We start from the raw sequence: 20509 nt of genomic DNA, 5'->3' as shown, positions 1-20509 counted from the left end.
GATTGATATTAACGGAAGAATTATTTCTGAAATATCCTGTTTATTTGTGAAGTCCACTGGAGTTCTCCACGATAAGCTTCAATGTGAGCTTTTTCATGGTAGTTAGATACATTTCTCCAAAATGGTTTGCTGGATAAAGGTAGTTCACGTTACTGCCACAAATGTCAAAGACTTTTATTTGAGCTAAACATAATTTTGATGTGGACAGAGAATGATAAAAAAAGATGTCACAAATAAAAATCTGAGAAGTGTGATGCACATTGACAATCTTCTCCCTTTACTCTACTACCCCAAAATAAAATCTACTTCTTCTTCTACTATTGCTTAGCAGACTGGGACTATTTTATGTCATTTGGTAATTATGAATTGGAGCAAAAAAAAAAAAAGAGAGATAAAATCTCATGAAGTTCCTCAAAGGTTTATCGACTTACCTGCTGTTTGGAGCAGAAAGGGGTCCAACAAAATGGGGGTGCTAAATGAAATGTATGCCACAGTTTTGAAACGTTGACTTTTTAAAATTGAACACCAATTATCCTCTTTCTTCCTTAGGTCATTAAAGATATTTTATAATACATTAAAGTGAAAACATATAAAACAAAAACAAAAAAAGACAAAGAAGAAAGAAGAAAAAAGTACTAAGAGTTATTCTAAGAAGTCTACTAATACAGCAGGGTAGCCTCTGTATGCATTTATTTTCAAGTAATTTTCTAATTAATTCCGCAATAAAGAAAAACAAACAAACAAAACAACTACAAGGAACACAAACAAACAATCAAACTTTGATGAAAGTTAATATTTTTCATCTAAATGCCTAATTCACCGTACAGTTGTATGTTTCAGTGTCATGTGTGAATTCTTACCTGCAGTACACCATGCCACCAAGAGGTGTCGTTGTACGCTGCATGAACAACGACAAAATACACAGTGTACCTTGCTATGTTAGCCACCAAGGGGCTCCTTTACGCTAGCTGAAAAATAACCCAAAAATTTAGAGAGGTAGAAAGTGACAGCTTGTTTTGGAAATTAATGAAAACAATCAATGTACAAAGCCCGCAACGTTTTACTTATTTGGTTTCTGTACGTCTTTGAATTAAAACGAGGTAAGTTGTAAAATGGCGGATAGCTAACGTTAACATCTTGGTAGTTTGCTGTTGATGCCACTGTTCTTGTTCACTGAGGAGACACTTGAGAATAATGTCACCTGTAGGTGTTAATGCATAAATCCACTCCTGTAAGAATACTTTAAAAATAGCAAGGAAAAATAACTGTATCTTATGGCTTCAGATAGTTTTTATATGCTAATAGTATTGTTAGCCATTCGCTGCTAACGGTAAAGCTAGCTAAGCTTAAAAGTATTGGGATAATATTTATATATGTATGCCCAAATATTAAAGTGAACATCTGTCTTTTCAGATAGGTAGCAATGGTTATAAAGAAGTGAAGACTGTTGTCTAATGGAAAACATTGTCAATGCTGAGAGTTAATGCCTCGTATTAATAACATTGGCTCGGATTAGGCAGATCCGTCATATCCAGGTCGTACATCAGACAGAGCTGAGAGTGAGCAGGAATCACTCTCCAGCCTCCCAAACATCTGCGTCTGGGATCTTCTTAAGTCGACAACAACGCTTGACAGAAATGTACTGAAATCATCCGCTAGAGTGAAGACTCAAGGTGGCGTGAAACTAGACTTTTCCTGTAGTGTGATGTTTATTTTACAACAGTACTGTTGTAGAGGCGCTAAAATCTAGTTTACATGTCCATTTATGGGGTTTAAAATCAGCCACTCTCTGCCAGACAGAGTAATCTGTGTGCTCTCTTTGTTTGGGAGCCTAATAATGTGAACCTTCAAATATGTCCCTTTATTCAGAATACAGATTTCAGGGTTGAAGTATATCATACTAATTCATAAATAAGATTTTGCTTCTTTTTTTTTTAGCCCATCTGCAGCCACAGTAATATTTGTGGTAAATATAACAGGCATTGTTACAAGGAGTGGAATGGCTGTGCTAATGTGGATTTATTTACTACTGGCCCAAATAAAAACTTTTTATGTTTATAGTTTTTTTTTTGTTGTTGATTCAGTGATTATTAAAATTCAAGACTGTTGAGGCCAGTGTGGCCCGTCAGACAACTTATTTTTAACATTTTCGCTAAGGAAATAAAAAATAGTTAAAATACTGAGAAATATAGCATCCAGGGTTTTAAAAAGCTCAGTTCACTTGTAGTCTTTAGGACATAACACAAGCACAAACACTATACAAATATTTCTTGGTAATTTACAGTAAGTACTTTAACTTAGATATCTAAAAGACACTGAAATTATCCGAGAAATTACTGATGTTAAGGTCTGGGGTTCATTAGTCCACATCGATTTTATTGTGTTTTTTCAAAAAATTATACACGCATTTTTTAGTAGGTAGGAAAGCCTAAATAAAGAACACAAATCAAGGCCTGTCAAAACACTTAAGGCTTTTATTAATTAATTAACATTTTATCATGCCTTTTACTATTTCTTCTCATATTGTAACTTTCAGGACACATTGGTATCTATATATAAAGTTGGCTGTTTAATGCCAACAGAGATTATTAAATATCTCTTTTTACATGCTGCATTTTTAGATTATGTTTATAGCACCAATAATAAAGTTAAACTAACGACCGTTGTAAATAATTAACTGAGTTAAAGCAGAAAGATATAGTAAATTGGCAAGTTCTAAGTGTAATGGGATTTTATCATTTTATGCTCTTTGCTTATGGCAACGTTTTCACACCTTTGCATGATCCAACACTTACTTTTTTCATGGCAGGAAACAGTGACAGTGCAGTAACAGTATGTGCACTCTTTGTCTAGGACGTTTGTTCCTTCAGTGACCTGTGTTTTTGTATGTGATGTTGAGGTAGAGGAAATCTTTTCAGCAAAAGTTTGTCGGCACACAAGTAAACTACAGGAAGTGATGTTACATCCCTAAATGTGAGAGATAAGAATGATTTAAAGCTGGAGGAGGGAAGAAGATGTGTATATATTTAGGCTGACTGTGTGCTTTTAGAGCAGATCAGAACTGTGCAGAGTTCTTACTCGTAAAAAAAATAGCCTGACCAATTCTGAAGACCTTCTCTCAGTCGTTTTTATTCAACTAGGCGTTGAAGTTCAGCTTTTCAAAACACAAGCAAATAGTTTAACAAAGAGGTAAAAATAAAATAATGTTGGTTTAATTTTTTTGGTTTCAGGCTGATGAATTTATAATGGTGAGAGACGAAATGAGTCAGTGCAGTACTTGAGGAAAGCACCCCCATTTGACCTTGTGGGAGATTCATTGTTTCTGTTTTGCTTCCTGCTTGTTTTTCATAATGAGAAAAAAAATAGAGCTGCATTACACACTGTAACAGCCAAGGAAGAGAAAAAGAAGAGCTTTTTTTCTCAGATGGGAAGGGGAGGGTGTGAAAACAATGGCTGCATTCCACTTGGACGAAGAACTTGCTAATATAAAACAAATTTCTGCTGAAAGTGGGAACGCATTCCGCTTGTGCGCTTTTGTATGAAGGATATTTGCTGAACATTTTCAAAAAGGAGAACTAAATTCATAAGTAACATAGATTAAATTGTACACTTACTGCGATAAGTGTAAAATGTTTGAGTCTATATATATATATATATATATATATAAAGGTAAAAACTTTTATGCCAGTTCGACTATCATAAATTAGAGCTTGTGAAAACAAGAAATCAAGTTTCTCAGAAAATTAGGGAGGAAGATCAATAAAAATACAAAAGTGCTGACTTGATGCCCTCTACATTTAAGGTAAAAACCACTGAAGGTCATTGGTAGGGAAGCAGGGAGTTCCCAGAAAGCTGCATCAAAAAGTATTAATGGAAAATTGAGTGGAAGGAAAACGGCTGGTAGAAAAAGATCTACACGTTTTTGGGATCTCACTGCAGCCCTGAGAGGACTGTGAGGCAAAACACAAAAAACTTTGCGCTAACGCAGAAGTCATCAAGCACCGCCACACAGAGATGTCTCCAGGATAGGGACTAGAACTGTTGCACGCCTTGCTTCAGGCTCAAACAAGGCATGCAAAATAGTTGCATAATTAATGAGTTATTGCTCCTATGTATTTTTAAATTTTCTGAGAAACTGACTTCAAGGTTTTCTTTAGCTGGAAGTCTGAATCACCCAAATAACAGAAATATATTGAAATATGTTGCTGTGTGTCATGATGGTATTTTTGTTTGAGTTACTAAACTACAAAACAAACTAAATGTTCCATTATATTCCAATTTATTAAGATGCACCAGTACTATTACAAGTCAGAATGTTTGCTGTAAAAAAATATTGTCAATTGGCGATTTTATTTTATTTTTTGGCAAAACTACAAGACTAAGTTGAATTCATCTGTTATGATGACAAGAGAAAGAAGCAGCACGTTTCTCAGTTTAGGACATGAAACTAGCAAGTGTGGAGCATTTATGGATTTACGGGACTTCAAAAAAGTACCTGCTAATATTAAAACTGTTGATGTTTTTTTTCTCATTTCCCTTTTGCAAAGTCACTTTTTTTCTCCATCGCAGGAGAATAAGCACCAGTCCTGTCCGTAAGAAGACTGGTGCCATATTACGAACTGAAGCGGTGCTTATTTTGTCATGTGTGTTCCACAAAGTCCTGGCAGTTTGACAGAACCACAATGCTTGGTACAAAGATAGTGAAACTAAAGTATGGAATCTAGCCGTCATTCTTCTTAATTTATCCGTTCTTTCCTTTCAGGCTTCGGTGGCATTTCTGCGCTTTACTGGAAATAATTTAGTTGTTTTTGTTCCTGCTCAGAGTAGAAATCATTCCTGTGTCACTTTCCTTTCTTACTGATATTTTGATAGAAATCTTAAGCTTGTTTAAAAAAAAGTGTCATACTTTTTATTTGTTCAGTTCTGATGTAGATAAGCTAACAAAGCGAAATGTCAGGAAACACTATTAAAGCGTGTAAATTCTCCGTCATATCGTTTTTTACGGTTTAAAATCTGTGGAGTAAATACAGTAATGTTGTAAGGAAATTGTATATCCCCTCCTGTGAGAACTTCATGCAGATCAAGCTTGAAATTGAGACTAGAATGACAGAATAGAATATTTGTTCAACTTTAGTTTATTATTTTAATAATACCACATATGATCTCGTTTTATATTTTTTATTATTAAAACCTGCAAGAGAAGACTTGATCTCAACAGGCTTCTCAGACCCACAATCAATGGAAATAGATGACACTATGAAAAACCTCCAAGTGTTTGAGACTGGAGCATTTTTCTGATTATTTATCTTCATAATTCATTAAAATATTTGACTAAGAAGAGAAATAATAATATGCAGTGATATAGCAATTTTGAAAATATTTGGAACACAATGTACCAAATTGAAATGCCCCAAGAGGTTATTTAAATTTAAGTCGATTTTCTTTTAAACAGATTTTACTTAATTTTTATTTTTGGCAGCAGTGTTATTTTTTTGTTTCATTTTTACATTTCTATTAAAGTAAATTTTATATGTTTTTCCTCTTTTCTGTTTAAAAGTTTGAGTATTTACAAGAATTTTGGTTTGGTGGATTTCTTTAGGTGAATAATAAATATGCTTAAGTTATAAATTAGACTTAAAAATAATTACTATTGTTTAAGATAATTATGCTAATAATTATTCTCATAATAATAGAGTAGTCTCTCGTTTGCCTCATTTATTCTTAGAATTTTTTTTATTTTTGAAGATAATCTTGCAAACTAACAGTTAAGGTATAGTTTGAATGTTCAGTGCTGTCTCTTTATGGGTAGTTTAGTGATGTTTTGCTGCACATTTAATTTGTGTTGTTTTATTATTTTATCCCACGTCGCCCCCTGTACAGTAGATCTTATATTTCCATGTTGTGTTTTTATTGACTGCGTGTTCTGTGGTTACTCAGTGTGATTTGTTTCTGTTTGCAGGCGTGTCTGAACCGATCTCTTCTTGCCTGAGGGCCAGAGCAGACTGAGGATCTACTTCCACAGCTCCAGAAAATGTTGCAGAAATGATAGCGGCACAGGATTTGCACGCAGAGTTCCAGTTTCCCCAGTAAGCAGTAAATCACAGACGTGTTGGCGGGTGTTTATCTCATCTCTCTGATGATAATGGATTATTTTAGTGGTGATTTAATATGTCATGTTTTTTAATACACAGAGAGTCAGAATCTCAGTTGTCTTCAGATGCAGACCTTGAGGATCCTGATGGGCGAAATGCCACAGCGGGGAGAGGCATGGTAGGTTCATCAAGCTTATCGTTAAACATTTGGGAGAACTCCTCATTTATTTATTTCATTTGGTTTCCTGTAACCAGATTCTCTTCTTAGTCTACTCTTTCACTGGTTGTACTCAGAGTTATCATAATTGCGCCTTCATCTATCTTTAAACATTGTTCTCATTCACAGGGAGCAAAAAGGGGGCGGAAGGTGCTGGGAGACAAGGTCAAAGGTGGGGGTGCAGGGAGGGTGTCTGGTGCCGGCTGGGTGAACGGCCATCATCAGGAGAACGGGACGGACAATATGAGCCTTTTCGAAGTGGTTAAAATGGGGAGGAGCGCAACACAGGTGAGTACATTACTCTTCTTTTTATACCTGGGTAGCAATAGCTGCGTTTCCATTACGAATATGCGCAAATCTTTTTTGACACTCTGCTAATGTCAGATTTTGCCATTGTGATGTTTCCATTAAATAAGAAGAAAAATTACACATGAATAAGCGATTATGTGAGAAATATTTATATTTTAGCTAGAATCATCACTAGGGGATGATTCTAGCGTTCATCATCATCATGAGCCATCGGAAAAGACGTTGACGGCAAGTTCCTTATATTTGGAAGTGGCTACGTACGCAGTGTTTTGAGGAAATTGTAGTTAGCAATTTAGAGCTATAGATTCAGCATTTTGAATGACAAACTCAAATTCTGATGAACTTGAGACCTCTAGTGAAGCCAACCTGTCATAATGCAAAATAAATGTTTCCATTGCAGTTTTGCAAAATACGCAAATTTCAGTCCAGCTGGAAAATCACTTCATTCTTGCGTAAGAAACTTCTTTATTTTTTTTTTTTTTTTTATCGCCCCGCAAGGGGTCTTTTTGTGGGCTCTAGTGTCCCTTTTTCAAAGTAGGCTGACAGGAAAGGGGGAAGGAGTGGGGGGAAGACATGCAGTAAACGTCGTCAGGTCCGGGACTCGAACCCGTGGCAGCCGCGTCGAGGCCATGTTGCCTCTGAATGTGGGTCGCGCTAACCCCTCCGCCACCACGGCACGCCCGCGTAAAAAACTTTTTGTTGAAAAATGCGAGCTTTTTTGAAATTTTCATAAGTCCATTTTGTGGAGTTTCATGGTAAATGGAAACGCCGCTTCTGTCGGTGTAAAATATTGAAGTCTAATAGTCCCAACATTCATTGAATGGGTCATATTTATTAAAAGCTAAATCAACTCCCATTCTTGCAGGTTATTTCTACTTCAGTTTGTATTTGTGTGTATTATATGAGTAACTTATGTTGTAAATTGCTGTTCTGATGTTCATTTAGTCTGTTGTTGATGAGTGGATTGAGGCCTACAAGCAAGACAGAGATGTGGCGCTTTTGGAGTTAATCAACTTCTTCATCCAGTGCTCAGGGTGTAAAGGTACCTGTCAGACACGATGTTGGCAGAAAGCATTTATTTTTGCAAAGATTGGCTGAAACTGTTCGATTTCTTTGTGCAGGTGCTGTGAGTGAAGAAATGTTCAGACATATGCAGAATTCTGAAATCATCAGGAAAATGACGGAGGAATTCGATGAGGTGAAGTACACCGTGTCTGTGGTTTGGTTTGTCTGGAACGACCCTTATAAACATCTCAAATATTTTTTGTATGATGCTCCTGTCCTCGGTCTGATTGACTCTCTGGTCACCAAACAGGACAGCGGCGACTATCCTTTAACACTCTCAGGGCCACAGTGGAAAAGATTCCGGATAAATTTCTGCGACTTCATTGCTGTCCTCGTGCGTCAGTGCCAGTACAGCATCATATATGACGAGTATATGATGGACACGGTCATCTCTCTGCTCACTGGCCTGTCTGACTCGCAGGTCAGGGCATTTAGACACACAAGCACACTAGCGGGTCAGTTTCTATCTGTTGTCTGCTTATTAATGTCGTTTACGTCTTCATGGCGATGTGTCTTCGGACTTGGGTTTGAGCTCCGCTGTGTTCCCCAGCCATGAAGTTGATGACTGCCCTGGTGAACGTCGCTTTGAACCTGAGCATCAACATGGACAACACTCAGAGACAGTACGAGGCAGAACGGAACAAAGTCATTGCAAAAAGGGCCAATGATAGGTTGGAGCTGTTGTTACAAAAGCGAAAAGAGGTAAGAGAGAAATCTTGCAGAAGTTTTCTTTTCCCCATTTATCATTTTAAAACCACTTTCTCCTGTATTTATGGCTGAATGTCTGGCAATTTATTCTATCAGTGTTGCACTTATTCTGATTTTTATTTTGGTCTGGACTCTGATTCAACCTCACTGATCACACACATAATACAAATGTTCACCAAACTTTTCAGAATTTTATCGGTAAATGTTACGACCCAGCTCAGCCAGGGGGAAGGAGAAGTAACATTAAAGAAACCTGGATGTTAAAGGTTTATCAGTTTGGGGTTTATTGTTTGGGTTTAACAAAATAAAAATGTAAAAAAAAAAAAAACAACAACAACTACAATCAAAAGTTAGGGTTTTATAACCAAAAATACAAAATAAAACAAAATCCACAAAACAACTTGAATGAGGGTAAAGGTTTAGGTGTAAATAGATTATTTTATCATTTAAACATTGCTTCATGTTTATTTTTCAGCTCCAGGAAAATCAAGATGATATTGAAAACATGATGAATGCGATTTTCAAAGGAGTCTTTGTTCACAGATATCGGTACGTAAAATGGTTTAATGATTTGACTTGCAAGGCTGTAAGACTTGATGATGAATCTCAGTTGAGTCTCAGGTTCAGACCTCGCATTTCATATTTATTGCACTTTTGCTCCATCTAGTGGAAAACTGGTGCCACCACAAAATGTCGTCTGAAATTTTTGTTCAGTGTCTTTTTCTTAAGGGAGTAATGATGACTTTCTGTAAAAATATTTCAGGGTAATATTAGGCCTCACTCTTTATGCTTTCATCTTTTCCAGTGATGCCATTGCTGAAATTCGAGCTATTTGTATTGAGGAGATTGGAGTGTGGATGAAGCTGTACAGTGATGCCTTCCTCAATGACAGCTACTTGAAGTATGTTGGCTGGACAATGCACGACAAGGTGAGTTTTTTTTTTTTTCCACATATTTTTTGAGAGCTTCTATTAATTTAGTGGTGATACTGTAGGAGAGGTTTAAAAGTTAAGTTTTTTTAATGATTCAATAGTAACTTCTGGAGAGCTTCAGTAATTTTTATTCTATAAGAATAAGCAACTTTTTGGCTATCTTCACAACATCTGCATCTTTTGCTAAATTTAATCTGTTCCAAAATGCTTTCTTTGGACATGATTAGGAGAAATTGTGAAGGAAAGGTTTCACATTCAAAGAAAATTCAATTTCATAATTTAAATGTTTTAAAATATAAATATTGAATAATTAATGCATGTATAATTTTTTACATTTCTCAACAATCTATTTAATGCACAATTTATTTCAAATAATTCATTAAAACAATTCCTATATTATTAGATTTTTTTTACTATCTGTATTATGAGATTTTTTTTTTTCAGATCACAGAAATGTTCATATGATATTTCTTTTTTACTTATTGGTGGATGACTCTGTGACCTTTTACAGCACAGGTTCTCAAACGTTAAGCAGTGCTGTTTATCACTTGTTATTCATAAAGAAAGTTGACGATCTTTCTGCCATACATCACATATTTGAAGTATCATGGGTGTAATTTCAGCAAGGTGAGGTGCGACTGAAGTGCCTGACCGCCCTGCAGGGGTTGTTCTACAGCAGAGAGCTCGGCTCCCGCCTCGAACTCTTCACCAGTCGCTTTAAGGTAGGCCAGCAGCAGGGTTGACTTGTTGCTTAGCATCACACATCTTTAATTCATACCATTTTTAATTAGTAATTAACCGTATTTGGACGCCTAATCACAGCAAAGTACCTTGCTTTAACTTTTTAACACACAAATCTAAAGTGTATCAGAAATCAGGTACTTAACACTGATGGTTTCTTTCCGACAGGACCGCATTGTGTCTATGACTCTGGACAAAGAATACGACGTTGCAGTGCAAGCTATTAAGCTCCTGACGCTTATTTTACAGTAAGTACTGCTCTGTTTATTCTATTTTCTCTTTATGACTGGGTAATTCCTGAACATACAAATGGAAGTCACTGTGGTAGATTAATATTTCTACAGATTCAAACATTAATGTTTAAGCACAAACTAAGGAAAATAACATCTATAGTGTATGACTTATAGACGTAGTAGCGTAAATCTATCATTTCTTTTGCTATATTAGCAGGAATATGTCATAGAACATCAAATAAATCAGGCACAAATTGACAAAGCTGGTTATATTCGCACTGCCAACAGGAGCAGTGATGAGGTTCTGACAGCAGAGGACTGTGAGAGTGTGTATCACCTGGTTTACTCAGCGCATCGACCCATCGCTGTTTCTGCAGGAGAATTTCTGTTTAAAAAGTAAGTAATGTGCTGCAGTGATAAGACTGGGAGAAAAATTATATGATGGGTTGTATTCTATCAATAGCCTTATTGATGGACTAAAGTCTGATTGAGACTAATGAATCAAAGATTCAGCTGTTCAGAAATAAGAAGGACTCACAGGAATATTACAACATTTCTTTTTATTGGCTTGATGGTCCCTTTATGTTTCTTCTTTGTGGAAGATTTGGATGGATTTCTTTGCAACATAGAAGACAGTCGTACTGCGCTAGATTATTCTGAAAATAATTCTTATTCAATATGCAGACAGCTAACATATTGAAGTCTCTCACTGGTCATTCCAAAACATTAATGTTACTTCCAGTCAGAATAAATATGTTGGTCAAATAAAAATATTATTCTACATCTAAACATTCCAAGGGTTTGAGTAATTTGAGGAAATGTCTTACATTTCATGTTTGTCCCATGTCAGAACATAACATTACCAATCCCTCTATAGATTTCACCCTGCACTGTTTTATTACTTATTTATAGCAGCTTTTGTCTAACACTGATTAAAGGCTCTTCAGCCATCAAGGTCCAGAGGATGAAGGTCTACCAAGGAGGGGCAGGCAGAGCCTCAACGGCAGCCTTATCAAGACAACTGTCTTCTTCTTCTTGGAGAGTGAGGTAACCAAGTCTTTGAGGCTTCGCTTTTTTTGTATTTTTTTTAATGCATTTTTAACTCTAATCTTAAGATTTCATCGTAAATGTATTTTCAGTTTTATACATTTATTCGCTTTGCTGTATGAATTTTTAAAGACTGTGTTGTCCTTGTAGTGTTGCGTTGTGTTCAGTTTAACAGGAAATCTGATTTTTCATTAGCTCCATGAACATGGGGCTTATTTGGTGGACAGCCTGTGGGAGTGTGCGTCAGAGCTGCTGAAGGACTGGGAAACCATGATTAGCTTGTTGCTGGATGAACCCATGCCGGGAGAGGAGGGTAAGGACATGAACATTGAAGCAGATATAAAAGTAAATGGAAAGAATTAATCATTTCATATCAGATATATTCTTTTTCTTGTTAGCCCTCACTGATCGACAAGAGACGGCTCTGGTTGAGATCATGCTCTCTGCCATTCGACAGGCTTGTGAATGTCATCCTCCAGTAGGCAGAGGCTCAGGAAAGAGGGTGAGAGGCGTATTGTTTGATAAATCAATGATAAAACATGATTTCGGAATTATGTCATGTTGGTAATTGGGTGACCACTTGTGCATTAGGTCTTGACTGCAAAAGAAAAGAAAACTCAGCTGGACGATCGGACACGAACCACAGAGATGTTTGCAGTTGCACTACCTCTGTTATTAGCAAAGGTGACAGCAGATTATAGCCTTTTCAGAGTTGATTTATTTTTTAAAAGTTTAATATAAACCAACATCTTTGGTTTTCTTGTCTCAGTACTGTGTGGACATTGATAAGGTGACCAGTTTACTCCAAATACCAAAATACTTCGATCTTGACATCTACACCACCGGCCGGTTAGAAAAGGTTCGTGAGGTTTCACTTGCTTAAAGATTTTTTTTAATACAACTCTTACTCGAGGTCTAGATTTTGTTCAGTGCCAAATAAATCATCTCTCTCAATTCAGCATATGGATGCCTTGCTGCGCCAAATCTGGGAGGTTGTGGATAAACACACAGACACTGAAGTGCTGGAGGCCTGCTCCACAACCTACCACTACCTGTGCAACGAGGAATTCACCATCTTCAACCGCGTGGACATCGCCCGGTCACAGCTTCTAGATGAGCTGGTAGACAAATTCAACAGACTTCTGGAGGACTTCCTGCAAGAGGTAGGTTTGAATTAGGTGGGGACTGTTTGCTTTTATTCCTTTACAAATGTTCTTAGGCAAAAATCTGAAGGGATTTCATCTGTGGTTCATTCAGGGGGAAGAACCAGATGAGGATGACGCCTACCAAGTTCTATCAACACTTAAGAAAATCACTGCTTTTCACAAGTAAAAATAATCTCTCATTGACATTTAAGTTATAAGTTGAATTTACAGAATGTTATTTTATGACAACCTATTGTGTAATTACTTCTATTCGCATTTGTTTTCTTTTTACTTAACCAGTGCACACGATCTTTCCAAGTGGGATCTGTTCACCAGCAACTACAGCCTCCTCAGCACAGGTTTGCAGAATGGAGACATGCCTGAACAGGTATTGCAGCACTAACGGGTCATCTGTAATGTCACAAACTTTCCTAAAATCCTAAACAAACAGATTTTATCAGTATTTCGGATCACTTTTGCAGTATGAAAATCTGATACACAGAATTGAACTTGTGAGCATTTGATTTTTCTGTTTACACACCGCTTCTTGTCAACTTTTGTCTCAACAGATTGTGATTCATGCAATGCAGTGCACACATTACATAGTCTTGTGGCACCTTGCTAAGGTTTCAGAAGGCAGTTCAATAAAGGTATTTATCATTAAACTTGTTGGGTTATTTAGCGAAATGATTGATTTTAAGATTTACATGATAGATCTGGTACAGTCTGACTGAACATCTATCTGCTTCTTTTAGGGGGATTTGGTGACTCTGAGAAAACAGATGAGAACTTTCTGCTTAATATGCCAGCGTTACCTAAGCAGCATCAACACAGCCGTTAAAGAGCAGGTGGGATGACGATGGAACCGCCTTTCTTTTCCTGCAGCTCGAAATGCAGTCGGTTCATACTTATAAACGATTGCTGCGTCTATTCTAGGCTTTCACAATACTGTGTGACGTGTTGCTGATCTTCAGTCACCAAATCATGTCGTCAGGCCGGGAACATCTGGAGAATCTGGTCTACGTGCCAGATTCCTCTCTGCAAGCGGAACTGCTCACCTTCATCTTGTATCAAGTTTTTATCGATCAGGACGATGACAGCAACAGCACGGGTTGGAACTTGTGCCAGGTTTTTTCTTGTTTTGCTTCAAATATCTTAAAATTGTTTCATGCGTTTTGTTTGTTTTTATTTTATTTTTTTCCAGATGGACAACAAGATGATGAGGCCAGTAAAATCGAGGCTCTGCACAAACGAAGAAACCTTCTTGCAGCCTATTGCAAATTAATTATATACAACGTTGTTGAAATGAATACTGGAGCCGATATATTTAAACAGTACATGAGAGTAGGTGCATATATGGCAAAAGATTTATTATATGTGCAGTTTTCTACAATTATTTTAATTATCTTTATTTTTTATTCCTCAGTATTACAATGACTACGGTGATATCATCAAAGAAACAATGAGTAAAACGAGACAAATTGACAAAATCCAGTGTGCAAAGACGCTCATATTGAGTCTGCAAAAGGTAAAGTTTCTTACAGAGACTTATTCCAAACCCTCCTTCCTGCTACAATTTATAGTTCTAGATAGATTATAGCTCAAGATGATATAGATTCTTAAACAGAGTCACTGCTAAACCTGCTTCTCCCAGATTTCGTTGTGTGTTGCTGTCATCTAACTGTCTAGTTTTCCATTTGTTAAACAACTCAGTAAACACAATAAAATTGATTTATGTAATACTTTTCTCAAGTAAAAAGGAAGTTTCAGCAATTTAACAAATTACAGAAGTAAGAGTTTGCTGTGTGAGACAGCTCACCACGTTTCAGGAACTGGAGTTTCTGTCAGAAGCTCAACTTTCCTGGAAAATAAACCAATGTATCACTAAAAAAATAAAACTCCTACATATCTTCTAAGATTGGAAAACACCTAAAACACCCGTAGAACCCAGTTAAGATTACCACACAGTCAAAATTATATCATTTTTTGTAGCTAGTGCGTTAGCCTGTTGAATCTAATAAAGTATGTTCTCTTGTTATTTTGTGTTTTTATTCCAGTTATTCAATGAGATGATGTCTGAACTTGGCTTCAACTTTGACCGCTCATTGTCAGCTTTCTGTGGAATCAAAGAACTGGCTCGACGCTTCTCTCTAACCTTTGGTTTGGACCAGTTGAAGACTAGAGAGGCCATTGCAATGTTACATAAGTGAGTACCTGTGCTGAGAAACAGCTGAAATTCCAACAGTGTGTCTTTTAATAAGTGGAAAATACTATTTGTTTTAGGGACGGCATTGAGTTTGCATTTAAAGAACCCAGTCCTCAAGGAGAAGGGGGTCCGCCACTTAATCTGCCATTTTTGGATATCCTCAGTGAGTTCTCAAGCAAACTCATTCGACAAGACAAGAGGACAGTGTAAGTTTCTGGCCAGATGTATTATTTCCGATGAGTTCTGAAAAGACTCTAACGTTGTTTTGTCATTCTGAACTCTGCAGTCACATGTACCTGGAGCGATTCATGACGTTTCAAATGGCCCTCCAGAGAGACGACTGCTGGCTGCCCCTCATCTCATACAGGAACTCGCTGCAGGCCGGGATGGACGACGACACCATGTCTGTCATCAGTGGGATCAGCAGTCGGGGGTCCGTTCGAAGCAAGAAGTCCAAACAATCCGCTGTAAGCAAAAGAAAACTGCCCGAAGGTGAGTTTTATTAAAATTATTTATTACTGCACTTGCATTTGTAAAAAAAAATAAATAAAAAAAATACCACATTTCATTCCATTTGTGTTTTATTAGGATTTTACGTTATAGACCAACACTGAGTAGTGCAGAATTGTCAAGTTAAAAGTTCTGAAATGTTCGATTCACCTTTGTATTTATCTGTGAATTTTGCAGAACAACCTTTCACTGTAACCTCAGCTGCTGCTTTTTTTATGTCTCCAGAAACTGAGATTTTTGCTCATCCTTTGCAAAATAACTCAGGTTGATTTAAATGTTCTTAGACAGATTCTACTTTGGATATAGGTCTGGACTTTAACTAGGCTATTCTAACAAGTTTTGATCTAAAGTACCCAGCTTTAGATCTGGCTGTATGTTTAGAGTTGTTGGGCTGATAGAAAAGGAACCTGTGCACCAGCATCAAGTTGTTCCTCTTTTTTTGTTGTTATAGGAATGAACTGTATTTAGCTCCACCTTTCTTCAAATCAACTCTAATCAGCTTCCTTTTCCCCACAGCATAATGCTGCCACCAACGTGTTTTGCACTAGGAATGTTAATATATCGTCTTCTTGCAGAAGAGAACAGCAGCAGCAGCTTTGACGGAGTCTGGATGAATCGTGAGCAGAGTGTGCCCACGCCGGTCATGATGCACTCGCCCCACCTCACTTCCACTGTGCTGAGGGATCCAAAGAGGATGAGGCCGGAGGACGGCTATGCCGCCACGTTCTCCATGCCAGCAGAGCAGCACCTTCATCAAGCGCTCCCTCCTCAACCGCTGCCTCATCACCAACACCAGGCTGCCATAGATTACAAGTACAAAACTTCTCTTCAGTTTTGTACTTGCACAAAAACAGCTGCAGGTTTTGATTAAGACCTGCAGCTGTTTTTTTTATTTTTATTGGAGTGTGCGGTACTTCTTGAATTGTTTGAAGTAACTTATGAATGAAATAATATTTACCAAACCTTGTCTCCTAGCACCCAGGTGACCTGGATGCTGACTCAGAGGCAACAGGCTGAAGCCCGTCAGCACCAGGAGCGGATTAGCATGCACTACGCTAAGATGAGGAACCACATGCAGCAAGCAATGTGAGCCAGCTCTTGCTTTTGGAGACCTTTTTTGTCTTTCTCTGTGACAAAAAAAACCAGGCTAAATCTCATTGCTGATTTCGTTTGTGTTTTCCACAGTCGCCGAGGATCCGGATTAATGGAGGATGATGAGGAACCGATAGTGGAGGACGTGATGATGTCATCAGAGGATCGCTTGGAAGATATCAATGAGGGCATGGATTTTAATACGATGGAGATCGATTTGGTAATTTGTAAAATGTTGATGCAACTTAGCTGATTTTTTTTGGGCAGCATAGTGTTCAGCTAAAACAGCATTTCTGTCCCCCGTTTCTTGTATGTTGAGATTTGTTTTCTAACTGAGCTGTTGCTTCTCAGCCTGCATCTAAGAATCGAAGAGAAAGAAATGAACTAAAGCCAGATTACTTTGATCCGTCTTCCATTATGGATGATTCGGTAAGAATAATTTCTGTATTATGCTTGTACAGTAGTACATTTATTTTGAATGATCCATTAAATATGCTTTTATTGACTCATTGAATCTGATTGCTCTCCTGTTGCATTTTGAGATTAACTAATATTATTGGTGCATTGCTGCGAGATTTGAGTAGCAGTTGCGTAAAACATCAAGCAAAGCAATTTTGTCACCGTTTTATATATGTGGTGTGTCTAAGTTATGATGCATGTGCTGCAGAATAGTTTTTAGCTGGGAAATAAACAAAAGTAAACTAACCAGTTAAATTTTTGATTACGATGTTCATGCACCCACCCACATACTTAAATACCAAAATGAAACTGTTGTTTCTTTTACTATAATTAAGTCTAACTCTACCTTTGTCTGTTTTTAGGTTCTTAATGTTTCAATGTTCTAACACGAACTGGATCAAAGACAATGCATCATGAAAATCCTCTTCTTGGAAGAAGAAATGACCGTTCTCTGTGAAATCTTTGAAAGGAAAAGGTTGAAATGAACTATTACAATGGTCTTTTGAGACTCCAGTATTTGCCTCTTTAACACTTAAAGACTTGGAGGGAGAGCCTTGTGTTAAATCATCCTGCTGTTTTCAAACACTATTGTTGGTCAGGCTGCAGAGAAACACGATTCTGTTTCAGTACCTGATCTCTAGAAGAAACTTTTAGAGGGGGGTACATGTGGTCGGTGTGTGCAGGCTTAATTTCAGACGTTTAATGTTTATCATTTTCCCTTTTCTTGCATTTGGTATATAAAGAGTTGTCTTAATGTAAATACAAAGTGGCCAACAATCAGGAGAGGTGAACACAATTTCATTAACATTAGACAGATTTCTGGATGAAAACTACTATTCTCATGATTTTGGTGTTCAGTGATTGTCTGAGAGACTTAAATAAGAACAGATTTTTTTTAAAGACAGGGCGTCTCATCTTTCTTATAGCTGTTACTTACAGGATTGATTCCAGGTTAATCTAAAGACAAACTTGCCAAATATATGAACATAGAGTAGTTTCAGGATGACAGGACTTACACGGCCACGAAATGAAATAATGCAGTTATTGCTATTGTGTTCACTTCTTGTACTGGTGAACTGTAGATTTTGGCATGGCATGTAGCCATATATTCAGATCTGTACGCAGTAAATTATAACGTGAACTAGCTTGTCATACTGTTCAAAGGCCTTGCCACAAGTGGAATACGTTTCCAGATTTCTTTGTGATGGTATTTTTAAGGAAAGTGTTCTGCTTTTATACCCTATAGATAACTTTGATTTATAGATATTTTGTATTGACAATCAAATGTAAATTAATGGTTTATAATCATGCTATTTCACCTAGAATCATAAGTAATCTTTTTTAATTGAAATAGAATGGTGTTACTATAGATATGGCCAGTTGGTTCTGTTTTTGTTTCTTCTCTCTATAATGAATGCGTGCAAAAGGTATGTATTACTTAAATGTAGTTCTAAATCAAATGGATGGTTGATTCTAGAAATGTTTTTTAGAATTGGAAACCTTCACAGTTCCATCAATGAAATCTTGACCCACCGTAACATTTAATCTTTCCTATAGCCTGTTTTTACATTGTACAGTAACTAATATCTACTATTACTCATGCCATATATTTACATTTTTGTTAAAAAAACAAGAATACAAAAAATGCATAAGAAAGTTGGGTGGTGTTTGTTATTTTTTTAATTCCAGTATACAGTTGTGCAGAGGATTTTTATACATTTTGGTTTTTCACTGTTGATATTAAGAAATTATGCTCAATTACTAAGGATCAGAATACTTTAGTAAGCTATGATAGTGTCTGGATTGTAAATTGTACAATTACAAAGGTGTAATATATTGTGAGTGTGTGCGTTTATATGTGCACTTTCCTCGTGTGAAATTTTATGTAGCGGTTAAAGTAAAACAATGTTACTCCGACACTAACCCACTAATTTTTTAAGTATGCATTCACAGTTGTTTTGTTTGTTGTTCAGTGGGTTGTTGTGCTAATTCTTTTTTTTCTGTACTGGCCTGGCTGGCAAATTCTACCTTTATAGATGACAATATATACGCATATTGTAGCTAGACGCAAATCCCTAATTTCTCTGAACTGAAGACGGATATCTTGGTCATATACAATAAGTATTCATATTGGGGAAATAGGAATGGTACACCCTCTATTTAAAGCATTTCATTTTATGTCGTTTAGGTTTTGCATTGAACTGCTGAACATCTGAATACATCTGTATGTTTATACATATTTAAATATTCGCATATATTAAATTTGTGGGAGGAGGTTCTATTTACAAAGTGCCCATTGCATCTTTTAATATTTGTATTTATGTTTGGAGATGTAACACAACCAAATAAATCCTTTAAAACTGTGTGATGATGATTGTGATGCAAGTCTGGAAACTGTCCTATTTTGAGACATTTTTATTTAGTTGTCAAATGGTAAAAATTTATTTTCCATCAAAATTACAATCCATGCGATTTGTCTTGGATGTTGGAGCTGGGATGTGGGAGTTAATTCAAATCTAAGTGAAGCTTCTTCTAGTTGTAAGTTGGATAATCAGTGGAATTTGCAAGGCAAGGTGATAACAAATTTCTCTAAAGGAACCTGTTTACAAATTAAGATTGTACAGCACTATACGTGGCACTGGTTGAGAACAAAACCAGTAGAAGTGCTAATATACTTAGCAGCTTATTCCTGCAAATTTTTCAATTGCACAGTTCAGAACCACCAAGATTTCCCCAAGAAAACGTGTTAAGCCTGGTGGTTGGGCGCCAGGGCAGTCATTCATCCAGTGGCCCATCATGTTTTTGAGTTAAAAATGTTCAAAGTTGACAAAAAATTTGAAAATATCACTTGATAATTGTGTGTTATTGAAAGATTGGAAGATTAATATCTGAACACCAACTATAAAATCTTTTTTTTAAAATGCAAACATTAAAAAAAAACACTTGAATAAATAAGCAATGTTTAGCCTGACAAGTAAAGTCTGGTGGCCCGCCAGGCTTATTATACACTGGGGGAAACCCTGACCACTTTAATACTCACAGTCATAGTCAGAATTCTGAATTCAGAAAGCCTTTATTTTGCATTTCTAACTGGGATCTAGGAAAATCCAAATTCATAGTACAAAGAAAAAGCCCTATTATTGCAAGATATAGAGGTGGGGAGGAAGTGTCCTGCTTTGCTTACAAGGCGAAACTTTATTATCTACTTACAAACCGTTACACTGCATGAAATGTGACCCCAGAGCAAATATAAACAGCAGAAATATATGAATTGGCACTTGTCTATTTACAAACATTCAATCAATGTATTTTTATAGGAGTGGTTGATCTGTAAATCTGAATTTGATACTATTTGGGCCTCTCATTCCAGCAGAGGCAGATGCAAAGTTTGCATACCACAATTTACAATATGCAATATTCTGTCATATAATTCAGACACATTGTACATTTTCTCACTAGACCTGTATTGACTAGACCTGTACAAGACCTGTATTTTTTTATTTCAATTAACTATTGTAAAGGTCATAAATATTAACACTTCTTTGCCATATGTCTATATTAATCTATATCTACGCCAAGATAGCAGCCCAAATTAACAGTAATTTTGGATTGGTAAACTTAAAAATGAACGCTTCTCTCACCTACTACTTAAAGTAAAAGACACCACTGTTGACCATTGTATTTTGTGCTGACACTTCTCTCAGTCCCACCATGCAACAGCGAGCTAGCATCGGCGGCTAACCGCTACATTTG

The 20509-nt window shown here is 36.7% G+C and overlaps 1 protein-coding gene across 2 annotated transcripts; it reads left to right on the top strand.

Moving 5' to 3' along the window:
* Positions 1-902: 902 nt before the first annotated feature.
* On the top strand, positions 903-19119 carry LOC102231604 (cohesin subunit SA-2-like). 2 transcript variants are annotated; one of them, XM_023342507.1, is made up of 34 exons: positions 903-1100; positions 5960-6086; positions 6192-6270; positions 6439-6597; positions 7564-7660; positions 7740-7816; positions 7934-8138; positions 8234-8385; positions 8867-8940; positions 9197-9320; positions 9947-10045; positions 10233-10312; positions 10586-10693; positions 11245-11344; positions 11540-11657; positions 11743-11846; positions 11936-12028; positions 12114-12203; positions 12304-12507; positions 12602-12672; positions 12790-12877; positions 13059-13139; positions 13245-13337; positions 13426-13600; positions 13694-13833; positions 13916-14017; positions 14547-14695; positions 14773-14901; positions 14982-15187; positions 15781-16018; positions 16181-16291; positions 16391-16517; positions 16649-16726; positions 17119-19119. In XM_023342507.1, exons 2-34 carry the CDS (start codon positions 6043-6045, stop codon positions 17140-17142), a joined length of 3819 nt encoding a protein of 1272 aa, XP_023198275.1. In that variant the 5' UTR covers positions 903-1100; positions 5960-6042; the 3' UTR covers positions 17143-19119. The 2 variants fall into 2 exon arrangements, with proteins under 2 accessions (XP_023198275.1, XP_023198274.1); XM_023342506.1 differs by having other exon boundaries at positions 11236-11344.
* The last annotated feature ends 1390 nt before the right edge of the window (positions 19120-20509 follow it).

Source organism: Xiphophorus maculatus, chromosome 11 (assembly GCF_002775205.1).
Source record: "Xiphophorus maculatus strain JP 163 A chromosome 11, X_maculatus-5.0-male, whole genome shotgun sequence".
NCBI lineage: Eukaryota > Metazoa > Chordata > Actinopteri > Cyprinodontiformes > Poeciliidae > Xiphophorus > Xiphophorus maculatus.
Note: the sequence above shows the minus strand (reverse complement) of the source record. Positions and strands in the feature narration are given on the sequence as shown.

What these genes read in the sequence shown, in the direction of transcription:
- LOC102231604 (XM_023342506.1), top strand. Translation starts at nt 6,043, where the DNA reads ATGATAGCGGCACAGGATTTGCACGCAGAGTTCCAGTTTCCCCA. An exon ending in GCAGAGTTCCAGTTTCCCCA is followed by an intron (nt 6,087 to 6,191) that starts GTAAGCAGTAAA and finishes TTTAATACACAG; the next exon opens with AGAGTCAGAATCTCAGTTGT. An exon ending in CAGGCTGCCATAGATTACAA is followed by an intron (nt 16,019 to 16,180) that starts GTACAAAACTTC and finishes CTTGTCTCCTAG; the next exon opens with CACCCAGGTGACCTGGATGC.